Source organism: Tursiops truncatus, chromosome 18 (genome assembly GCF_011762595.2).
Source record: "Tursiops truncatus isolate mTurTru1 chromosome 18, mTurTru1.mat.Y, whole genome shotgun sequence".
NCBI classification, from domain to species: domain Eukaryota; kingdom Metazoa; phylum Chordata; class Mammalia; order Artiodactyla; family Delphinidae; genus Tursiops; species Tursiops truncatus.
Window position 1 is genome coordinate 32,585,950 of NC_047051.1, and position 12,900 is coordinate 32,598,849.

Genomic DNA, 12,900 nt, shown 5'->3' on the forward strand with positions numbered 1-12,900 from the left:
ACAACTCTACTTTGGAATATAATCTGGCTGAAACTGTTCAAGCTTATGCATAAGCACCTACAATCACAGGCAACTGTTACGTAATCCAGCAGAAAAGAACACTGCTACTTATAAAAAGGGCTTCATTCACTTATTTTCTTTTCAACTTTTCTAAACAAATGGCCATTCCTTCATAAATTACATAAAGGATAAAATGGTTATTTCACAAAGCACAAAGGCTGACTTTTCTAGAGAAGAAAATAAGAATTAAAAAAATCCTTCATCGTTTGGAAAGGCTGTACCTGCACACTTCCTAATTAGTGAAAGAGCAAGCTTAAACATTAACATAACCTTTATCCTTTTAAAACTCTCCTTTCTAATCATTTGACTGGTTCCACGAACTCCCACCAGGCAAAATCTAAGGCTCCTAAATCATTTATTTTCTCATTTATCTGGATCTAGAAGAAACAACGAGGCACTGACATTATCCCCCTGACAAACACAACCCATGAATCAAGTTGACAATAGCCTTACACTTCTACCCTCTCTTCCTCCTCCTCCATTTGGATTATTATTTGGATTGCTTTTAAACAACCTTTCCCTGAATTTTTCAATTTCTACCTGAAGGAGAGGGAGATGGGTGACAACTAATAGATCAGAACAAAGCATTACCATAGAACCTCTCTCGTTTTATCTGGTCAACCCAAAATATACTTTTATAGTTTATAAGAAATAAAAAACACCCATGATATGGAAAAGTAGATTTGCAAAAAATGCTAATACTTGAAATGAGCGAACTGCCAGTAGGAATCTATAGCAGTCAAGTAGCCCTTAAAGAACTAACACAAACGAGTTTTCCTTGGTGTTTCATTCAGACTCCTGGTGACCCTTAAGACATCACTTACACATCCAACACAATAGGTGTTCATTTGTCTGACTGAAGAAATAGCTATGCATAAATCTTTAACACCAACAATGAAAGCGGAAAAAAAGATGAAAAAAGAAAAATTGTCTTTAGCGTGTACCCAAAGAGTGGCAATGTGGAATAAAGATAGCAGTAAGAGCCCTCCTCCCACCAACTGTACCAAAAAGAATCAAATTCAATTTTATCAGTTCACTTGAGCTCTTCTTTCTTCCTCTGGACCTTAGTTTCAAAGATATCTGAGTTGACTACAAAGCAAAGAACACAAAGATATCTCAGTATTTAACTCGACGTGTACTAATTTATATCTTTTCTTGCTTAGACATGGTATTCACCAAAGCAGAAGAAACAGACTAACTCATTCAACAATACATGAAGTATGCACTGTGAAGACACGAAGGGAACAAAGATGAATAAAGTTAAATGTTCATAGTCCAATAAAATAGAGTTCTTATGAAAAGATTAGAAAACTGATCTAATGCATAATAAATAAAAGAAAACAGAAATGTATCATACATAGTCACTCATTTAATCAGTAATGGAGGATATACTCAGTTTAAAGGATAAAAATTAGCAGAACTACACGTCAACCTCATTGGAAGGCGAGTCTAGTGAAGGGCTAGCCAACTTAATACAAATAACTGAAATGTAAAATGAAAAAAAGGCCTTTATCAAATACTTCAGGAACAGGAAAAAAAAAAAAAAACTCTTTTCTGGGGTTTTCTACTCCAGAAGGAGTAGAAAGGAAAAAGAAAGGAATAAGAATAGGAAAAGATACAAAAATTAGTCACAGATATTCTGATTACATACACAGAAAACTATGAGGAACTCTACAAAGAATAAAAACTGAGAATTCAATAAGATTACTGAATACCAAAAGCAACATGCAAATTAATAATCTTAGTAAAAATGTTAATTTTTTTTAAATACTAGTTACATTTTAGAAATAAACCAAGGAATAAAGCTCATAAAAGATGTACACGACCTCTAGGGAGAAAATTATAAACTTTGCAGTTCAGGAACAGAGAAAATCAAAATAAATAAATAGATATAAGATATCCAATGTTCACAGAAAAATTTAATATCACAAAGGCATTTATCCTGTCTAAATCAATAAATTTATTGCTATTCCAGTCAAGATCCCAACAGGGTTTATAATAAAACTTAACTAATTGATTGTAAAATTAATATAAAATCACAAAGGGGCCAAGAAGAGCCAGGACAATTTTGAAGAAGGGAAGGGGGTCCTAGATATGAAGGCTTATTATACAGTTATATTAATTAAGACAGTGGATATAAATGCAGAGCTAGACAAACAGACCAATGGACAAAATCAAACCTCAGAAACAAACCTACATATGAGCAATACCTTGATGTATAACAGTGGTGTTATTACAAATGATGGACAAGAATGGCTATTCAATAAATTCTGCTAGAAAAACTAGTTATCCATGTAGGAAAAGTATTGGATCCAATCTCTCACGTCAGACATAAAGATATCATAATTCTAACAATTTTAGGAATGTAGAAGAACAGATCTATAATGTCAGGATAGAGAAGGATTTCTTAAATAATATACTTATGACATATTTAAGACCGTTTAAAAATCAAAATGGAGCAACTATGGCTCAGGCATCCAAAATGGAGCCAGACCATTGTTGATGTGGTTTCAGACACATTCCTGCATCTCTAAGAACTTGAATTTTCTCTGAACTGTATCAAATTCAAGAACAGGACCAGCCATTTCAAAACAATATCTCCTAGTATCTGCCAGCTGCACCCTTGTAGTTTTCTAACAGAGAAGAACAAAACTGACTCCATATTGTATCTATTCCTTTAGCTCTAACCTCTGTGCTCTGTTGCCTTGCTTAGTCATGCTGACTGTGCACCTTTGTAAAAGAAGTTGCCTATAGCCTGAAATATACATGATAGCCCATTCTTAAGGCTCTGCCTCCCAGGCTTGACCTTTAAGGTATAAAACTTTCATTCCTACAGAGATAAAAAGTTCCGGAACAGAAATAACATTTGTCTTGTTGACTATTTAAAGGAACATTGTGATCAGACCTAAGTGGAGAGCTGCAAGAACAAGGGATTCCTGCACCAAGAAGTTTGCAAAACCAGCCACACCTCCACCTTTTTTAGTATAGAAGCCTGAATTCTAACTCGGGTAAGATGGTTCTTTGGGACCCTAGTCCACCATCTTCTAGGTCTGCTGGCTTTCTGAATAAAGTCACTATTCTTTGCCCCAGCACCTCAGTCTCTCCATTTATTGGCCTGTCATGCAAGGAGCAAGTTAGCAGCTTGGACTCCGTAGCAGTTTCAAAGTCTGTCCCCCTTCACAGTTATGTAATCAGTTCAGACCCCAGCCAATCCCTGATTAACAAGCACCCTTACTTCTTTCTAACTCCAGTCCTAATTCTTGACAGACAACTTATGTAAATAACCTTGCAGGTTTTTTGCCTTTATAACCCTCCCCAATTTTGTGGTCCAAAGGAACACAATTCAAATGGTCCTTGAATCTTTATCTCCTGGGTTGCAATCCTAACAAACCCTAAATAAACACCTGTTTATTCAATCAGGTCTCTGTTTCTGAAATTTTGGTTAACAATACAAAAAGCAGAAACCATAAAAGGATTTATAAATCAGGCCACATTGATTTTTACATTTCTATACTTTCATCCATCCTACCACCCCCAAAAGGAAGTAAAAAGACAAGACTCAGACTGGGACAAGATACTTACAACTCACATAAACTGACATGAGTATTAAGGATATGTGATGAATTCTACAAATCAATAGGAAAAAGAAAAAAACCTCAACGGAAAAAACTGGCAAAAGATATGAACAAGAAATTCACAGGAGAGTAAACCAAAGGGCCAATAAGTGTGTCAAGAAATGTTCAACCTCACTTATGATCAAAGAAAAAAAAAATGTTTAAAGTATTAGGTAACCTGTTTATATCCAACAGACTTTCAAAACTTAAAAAGCCTTATTATACCACTGCAAACTCAGTGACATTCTACAAATTAATTCCAATCACTTGGAATCTTCAAGTGTCAAATTCATAAGATACAAGATTAAGGACCTCTTCTAGACTGAGGAGATTTTAAAACATGACAACTGAATACAACACACAGTTCTGAACAGGATTCTTTTGCTATAAAGAGCACTGCTGGTACTACTGGTAAAACTTAAGAGCGTGAGGATTAGTTGACAGAAATTGATCAGTGTTAGCCTCCTGATGGTGGTGGTTATATTGTGTTTAAGTAGGAGGATGTCCTTTTTTGTAGACTAATACTAAAATATTAAGGGATTATGAGGCATTGAGTCAGCAACTTACCAGCAAGTAGTTCAGAAAAAAAGTCTTTTCCTGTACATTTATCATTAAGACACAGAAAACTTTTTTTTTTTAACATATAGGAATAAAACCAACAGATTCAGGGTATTGTTCACCTTCAGGAATTAAAGAAGAATGTGATTGAAAGGAGTACACAAAGTATTTCAATTAATTACGTATGTTCTATTCTTTTTTGTATACCTCACATACCCTATTTAAAAATACCACTGAACAAAAATAGATTCAACTTGAAAGTACATACTGAAAATTGTTTCAAAATTAACTTTTGAATGCCTTTTGGATTATCTATACTATGTTTCCCCACACTAAAAGCTAAAATATGTATTAAATAGTAGGTCATCTAAGCTCTTAATGCCAATAAACACTTCAAACACATGCTTAAGAGATAATGCTGATGGCATTTTATAAATGTGCTCCCTCCTACAGTAAACATCTTCCCAAGAAAAGATTAGATCATTACTATTCATACTTAAGTATTCGTGCAACTTTATTAGACCATTTCTTCCATGCTTACAAATGATGACAGGAAGTCCAGAATTTAAATAATTTTTGTTAGAGTAATTCTGTCATCATTGGCATTCATTTAATGCCTGTTGATGATCACATCTTGATAGATGACCTTTCTTGCAGCTTTCGTTCTCTCAACAGATAGTGAAAGTGAGAAAACAAAGAAAAGATATGAATGCATGAAATCTCTCTTCCTATTCACTATTTTAACATTTTTGTGTTATTTAGCAAACTGGCAATTAAAGCTAATTTCCACCTAAACACAGTATTGAAGGTGAAAAGAAATGCAAAGTGTTAGAAATCTTAAAAGTTAGAAAGATGCACCTAATTCAACAGGCAGTTATTTGCGATGATAAACCAGTTGGATGATGCTGCATGGATTTAATCTAGCAGAGAGACATATCAAAATAATAAATAAAGGATAAATTACACAAGGGACTTATACACAAGCAGCTCGGAGGGGTGAAAGATCTGTACACTGAACACTGTAAGTCACTGATGAAAAAAGCTGCAGAAGACACAAATAAAAGGAAAAATGTTCTGTGTTCTTGGGTTGGAAGGATTAGTATTGTTAAAATGTTCATCCTACTCAAAGCCATCTATATATTCAATGCAATCCCTATCAAGATTCCAATGGCATTTTTATAGAAACAGTCCTACAATTTGTATGGAACCACCAAAGACCATGAATAACCAAAGCAATCTTGAAAAAGAACAAAGCTGGAGACATCACACTTCTCAATTTCAAACTATATTACAAAGCTATAGTAATCAAAACATTATAGTACTGGTATGAAAACAAACACAAAGAACAACAGAACAGAATCAAGAGTCCAGAAATAAACCCATGCATATATGGTCAACTAATATTTGAAATGGGAGCCAACAATACTCAGTGGGGAGAGATAGTCTCCTCAATAAAGGAGGAAAAACTGGATAATCACATGCAAAAAAAAAAAGAAAGAAAGCAAGAAAAGAAAGAAACTGGACTCCACCTTATACCACTCACAAAAATTAACTCAAAATGGATTAAAGACTTAAATTTAAGACCTGAAACTCTAAAACTCCTAGAAGAAAACATAGAGGAAAAGCTCCTTCATGTTGGTTTTGGCAATGAGTTTTTTGAACATGACACCAAAAGCACAAGCAACAAAAACAAAAATAAACGTGAAGGATTTCATCAAATTAAACAGCTTCTGCACAGCAAAAAAAAAAAAATCAACAAAATTAAAAGGCAACTTATGAAATGGGAGAAAATATTTGCAAACCACATATCTGGTAAGAAGTTAATATCCAAAATACATAAGGAAGACATATAACCCAAAAGCAAAGAAACAAAATCTGATTAAAAATGGGAAGAACTAAATAAACATTTTTCCAAAAAGGTTAAACACATGGCCAATAGGTACATGAAAAGGGACTCAACGTCATTAATCATCAGGGAAATGAAAATCAGAACCACAATGGTTATATCACCTCACATAGTCAGAATGGCTGTTTTCAAAAATATATATATTAAGTGCTGGGGAGGATGTGAAAAAAAAGAACCCTTATGCATTGCTGGTGGAGTGTAAATTGTTATAACCACTATGGAAAATAGTACAGAGGTTCCTCAAAAAATTAAAAATAGAACTATCACATGATCCAACAATTCCACTTCAAAGGATACAAATTTACAGTTATAAAATGAATAAATTCTCAGGATGTAATGTACAGAATGGTGACTCTAGTTTAAAAAAATATTATATAGTTGAAATTTGCTAAGAGAGTAAACCTTAAAGTTCTCACCACAGGGAAAAAAATGATAATTATGTGAGGTGATGGATGTGTTAACTGACCTTACTGTGGCAATCATCTTAAAAAATATACCTCTATCAAATCATCACATTGTATACTTTAAGTTTACACAATGTTAAATGCCAATTTTGTCTCAATAAAACTGGAAAAAAATAAGAAAATAAGTTCAGTTTCTGGTTTGTTGAGGTTTAACATCTCTTCGAGAGCTTGATTATAGCTGCTCTTTGTAGAAGACACAGCAAAGGGTCAGAATATAGGGAATATTCTACAGTATGAAAGGGCTCCAATCCCCTAGAAGGAGTGTGTAGGGAACAATTGATAAAGAAAAGACAAGAGGGACGAGGCAACACTCAGAGGAAATAAAAAGAAGAGGAGGCATGGAAAGTAAACTGGTATGAATTGGCTAGAGAGGAGAAAAATCAGGAAAAGGAAAAAAGTGTCACGGTACCCAAAGGAAAAAGAGAAACACAAACAAGAGGTCAGCTGTGCTGTGTTACATGTTGCAAACAGGATCTGATGATTGGAAAGCCACTTACAGTTAGAGGGGTAAACATCTACAGCAAAACAACAGCAAAAATGAAAAGCTATTGGTAGAAAGAGCCAGAGTAAACTGTTCTTTGTGGAGGACAGGCTCTGAATGGAACAAGATAAAGGACAAGAGCTGTGGTAAAGGACACATGAGCTTCCCATGGACAGGATATGGATCCCAGGGAGAAGCAGGCCCGGGCCATCTAAGAGATACTGCATCCCAAAGGTAACCCCACCAGAGGAATGGTTTCATGGAAGCCTGGGGCAGAAGGCCAAAGGAGACGTCACCAGTGACAAGGGAATTATAGGTGAGACTGGGAGCAGGGGAGCCTGAAAATACCATAGGAGAAAGGAATCCACATTTGTAATCCCCTAACCTCTGACAGGCAAAATGGTCCCCCAAAGATATCCATGCCCTAAGCCCTGGCTTCTGTAAATACGTCAAATGACATGGCAAAAGGGACTCTGTAGATGTAATTAAGGTTACAAACTTTAAAACAGGGAAATTATTTTGGATTTTCTGGGTGAGCCCAAGCTAATACATAAACCCTAAAAAGCAGAGGACTTTCTCCAAATGGAGGCAAGAGATGCCACAGAAGGGGAATTCAGAGAAATTCTAAGTGTGAGATGGATGTGATGTATCTGAGATGTAAGGGCCCATGTGAAGGATAGGAAAGAGGCCTCTCAAAGCTAAGGCAGCCCCCAGAGGACAATCAGGGAGAAAACTGGGACCTCAGTCCTACAACATCAGGGAACTGGACTCTGCCAACAAAATGAAATCAGAAGAGGATTCTCCCCAAAGCCTCTGATAAGAGCCTCTGACACCGACTTCAGCCTTGTCAGCCTACAGAAACCAGCTAAGTCGACCTGGACTTCAGCCTACAGAACTATGAGACAATACAATGGTGTGGTTTTAGCCACCAAATCTGTGGCAATTTGTCACGGCCAGCAATAAAACTAACACAACATCCCACGGCACCAGCGCTAGATTATAAATACCCTCAGCCAGCAAAGTATTTTTATTCCTCCTCCCCTCATCTCCAATGTCATCCTGGAGGAGATAGGTTCAGTCTGGAGAGCAGGAAAGAAGGGAACTGCAGTGTGGGGAAACAGAGCAGAGCCCACCAGAGCCCCAAGCACGGCCCCAAGCATGGCCCCAAGCACGGCCACAACCACAGCCACAAGCACAGCCACTACCACAGCCCCAAGCACAGCCATGACCACAGCCCCAAGCACGGGCCTGACCACGGCCCCAAGCACGGCCACGACCATGACCACAGCCTGCACTGGAGGCTTTAAGTGGAGCAGCCTTGAAAGAGGGAAAGTGAGAGGCTTTCTCTGGATAAAAGTTAACTTATTTAAATTAAACTAGGGTTTTCATTATCTGAAAGCAAACAGAAAACTCTGGGACCTATGGTGAATTTTATCCAGGGGCAGGAAAGAACAAGCTGAAAGAGCTGGTTTAAAGGGGCAATGGCTGGAACAAACAAGTCACTTTCAATCTGTACCTACCATGTTCACCTCGGTCAAAAAGCCAGCTACACAGATCTACTGTGAGTTCAAGAGCAACCACTGAAATTTGACGTCCATAAATCAAAGCTGTATACACACCAATGCTCACACAACTATTTCACATATCTAAGATCTAAAGAGAAACCAAGATGAGTTTTCAGATAAAAACTCTGCTTTCACTGGATGACAAACAGGAAAAAAAGCCCTTAAGAAGTAGCATAACTAAAAATTCATCACTACTTTTAAAAAGTGCACTGAAAATGTTACCCAGCGACCAACTAAATTAATTTCCTAAATAAAAGTGAAATGAGTACAAATGTTGAAGGATTACACTGTACTTCGCATTCATTAAGTAATCAAGTCAACACACTGTCTTTCAAAGGACCGTCTTGAGGAGGGAAAAGAGGTGTTCTTCAAAACAAAGATTTTACTTCATGTAAAAAATCATCTAAGTACCTTTGATAACGTTAAACAAGATTTTTTTAAACTGTACAATGCCAAAACAAAGAATCTAGATACAACTTCTAAATGAAACCTCATTTTGGCAAATGCCAAAAAATGAAAATGGCAGATTATTCAATGTTGCTTCCTCAAAAGAATTTTTATTAATAAAAATGGTACAGATAGGTGCAAGCCAAAAATAAAACCCAACCTAAATCTAGCATCCTCCCCAGATATAAAAACAGCTTTAAATTTGTCAAAGATGTGGTATCCCACCTGACAAGCCTGAGAAATATCACTAGTCCACATTTAAAGGAGAAAGACCCTTCTCAGCTTTAGAATCTCCAGCAGGTTTTCCCTGCATTGACCACTGTGATATGGTCAAGGTATCAGAAAGGGAGAAAAAAAAAAAAAAATAAACCTTTATTTTTTTTAAAGTCTTTAGTTGTGACAAACTCACTCATTAGCAAATTGGGCAGCCCTGAGAAAGCAATCATTCATTTTACTTCTGCTGAGTAAAGTGAGTTTGACTGCAAAAGGTCTTCTGCCAACAAGGAGACTTGTTTAAGCTTTAACAAGTGGGGCTTCCCTGGTAGTGCAGTGGTTAGGAATCCGCCTGACAATGCAGGGAACACAGGTTTAAGCCCTGGTCCAGGAAGATCCCACATGCCACGGAGCAACTAAGCCCATGCACCACAACTACTGAGCCTGCGCTCTAGAGCCCGCAAGCCACAACTACTGAAGCCCGCGTGCCTAGAGCCCGTGCTCCACAACAAGAGAAGCCACTGCAATGAGAAGCCCGCACACTGCAACGAAGAGTGGCCCCCGCTCACCGCAACTAGAGAAAGCCCGTGGGCAGCAACAAAGACCCAACACAGCCAAAAATAAATAAATAAAATTAATTAATTAATGTAAAATTTTTTAAAAAAAGATTTTAACAAGTGATCTGACCCAGTTATTAAAATGTGTAAACACTTCAAAAATGCCAAAATCCATCTGCCCTGTTCATACAATTAAAATTGATACTCTTTGCTAGGAGAAGGGTAAGAAAGACTAACAGAAACATACTTCTAAAGTCATCATGTTCAGAACAGAATACCATCAACTATGTTCTGTACTTCCTAGGTAGTTGTACTTTAACAACTCCTAGCTGCGGTAAGCCTCCATAAATGTCTAACATCACTGGCCTACTTGCTTTACTTACTCAGATGACACCAGCAATTATGAACCAAAAGAAAAATTTTTCTTAACAAGGTAGTCACAAGTGAACCAAAACAGTACCATTCCAGAATCTCACAGATAATTTAGGTAGTGCTTCCACATATGATACGTGAATGAGGGGGCACTTTATTATCGTGAGTCCTCAAAGGTAGTCTTGAAAAAATCTACCTTATACAAGTCTCATTGACAGATGCAAAGGCTAGCAAAAATGGTTACGTTCTTTTGTTCTAGACTGAAATTATATCAACTTGTGGTGATAAAAGAATTACAAAGGCACACCCCAAATTCAGTGAGTTCAAGTGCAGATTTAACTGTTGCAGTACTATGCAAACCTGGTTATCGTGAGAACTGAGAAAGGACTCAAACAAGGTCCAAAAATCAGCACACTTAACAATGCACACAGCAGAGAGCTGTGACCGTCATTCTCAAATGCAACCGACCCAGACAGACCACTTAGATAATCCATTTAAGGCAAAAAGTATATCATTTGATACTTTAGAGGTTTACGTTTTTATGTATTTCTGTGTAAAACAACTGGTATGACATTTTTCTTCGGATTCTTAATTTTGTAATCCTAAAACTCTCTATGCCTTAAGTACTATCTTAGTGACATCAGAAATCACCTATGGAACCTGAGTTTCAGACATGTGTGGTTCCATTAACATGAGCCGAAGCAAAGGCTTTTTTTTACATCAAACGTTATATAAGGAATCAAAATTCTTACCATCATCTTTTCAAATAGCTCTAAGATTTCCTTCTCTGACAGTGGCTTTGGAATGTTTTCATTCATCTCTGAAGAGCAATCATTGCTTGAAAATGCAGTCTTCAGGTTGGAAAGTGGAGTCCTTTCTTTCTTGCTCCCTGGAATTCTTATGCTGGCAAATCTGTCCAGCTATGAAGAAAGATAAAATAAATAGCACACACGTAAGTATTCTCTTCTCCAACATTATTTACCTAATTCCCAAAATGAAAAAACAAACAGGGTCAATTACATTATCACTGTGATTTCATCAGGAGGCTTTCAATTAATTCAGCACTTAATCTTTAAAATTAAAAGAAATAATAAATATAAAAATAAGAGTCTTCATAACCATCCTGTCTAAAGGCAGAAGAGATATACAACCTCAAAAGATTCCTTCTAATCTTAAGATTATAGAATTAAGAGTCTAATGAGTGACGTTTGCTTTACAGATTAACAAATTAAGCATTTTTACAAAGGTAACTTAGCTAATTTAGTGGTTGGCATTCTAACTAGTACTCAGTGTCCTGCCCCCCAGCCCCTCATCCAGTGTCCTTTTCATAGTACAGACTATGGGGTGGGGAGGTGGGGGAGCAGGGCATGATTTAGGCATTTTAAAAATTGACTTTTACTTACACCTCCATAACTTGTTGGCCTGATAGACATCACATTTCTCTTTATTCAGGTTGGTCTGTATTTGAACTTCATGAACAACTATAGAGTAGCTAAAGCCTCGGGAAATAAAACTGAATTTTTGCTGCAATGAGATTTCTTCTACAATTATATCATCAAATAGTCCACGGATATTTGAAAATGCATAGACTAGTTTACAAAGTTAATTGTTCATTCATTAAAAATTGCTTGAATTTCACAAGTTCTATTCCTAACAGAGAATCCAGACACATACAGTGTTTCAAGTGGTAACCAGCAAAAAAGGTAAAGAAGTGTGTACTTAAAAAGCACAATGATTCTGGAATTGTTCAGCATAACTGTGCACACATTAAGCTACTATTTTCACCATATATATGTGTAGTACATAGTCCTGTACTATTCATTGTAGTAGCTACTAGCTATGTGTGGTTATTTAAATGTAAATTAAATTTTTTAATTCAGCTCCTTAGTTGCCCTAGTCACATACCAAGTGCTCAAGAACCACAAGAGACTAGTGGTTCCCGTATTGGCCAAAGCACACAAAGTACTTTTCTATCGTGACAGAAGGTTTCTACTGGATAGGGCTACTACAGCCCATTAAAGAAATATAACACTTAAAATTCTGTTTAAAAGGACAGTAAGTCACAGTATTGATTATCCACTCCACTAAAGAAATAGGACTTTTTTCAAATAATGATATGCAAAGATAATAATGTTTATCTTTCAAAATAGGTCTTGAAGTTCACTTTGGAGATAATCCCTAGGAAAAACACCATGTACTATACACTCACACATGGTCCATCTAACATGAACTAAACATTAAAGTACTAACAATATGACAGCTTCTGGCAGGATTACAAAGTAGTCACAAAACACCACTGCTCTCATCCTAACAACAAAAGAAGCCAGATACCCTACAAAATTGTACTTGCTACTGTTTTCAACCCATCAGGAAGCTGAGGAAACAAGAAAACCTGTAAGAACTAAATACTGGGACGTGACAAACTGCTTTTATCCCTGACGAACAGCTGAAGAAAAATAAAGGTAAAGAAAAACCAGCCAAGTCTTTTTTATGAACTTTGACAGCTGCATGGGTACTGGCATGAGAGATTAGAATTCCAAGGGCCTCGGTCATGAAGCCCCAACCATGGAACAAGTCTGCACCCTCCTACCAACTCTTTCCCTCAAGTCTTCACCAGCTACACGGGGTAGGAGGCCAATGGCTGGGGGCAGAGCAGGAAAGCT

At 36.8% G+C, this 12,900-nt stretch overlaps 1 protein-coding gene across 1 annotated transcript in view; it reads right to left on the reverse strand.

Annotated features, from left to right (window-relative positions):
• DIAPH3 (diaphanous related formin 3) overlaps positions 1-12,900 on the reverse strand; it is a 539,529-nt gene that overhangs the window by 464,213 nt on the left and 62,416 nt on the right. Inside the window, exon 3 of the mRNA XM_073795265.1 lies at positions 10,990-11,157. Coding sequence (XP_073651366.1) covers positions 10,990-11,157 — 168 coding nt within the window. The remainder of the gene's footprint in view (positions 1-10,989; positions 11,158-12,900) is intronic.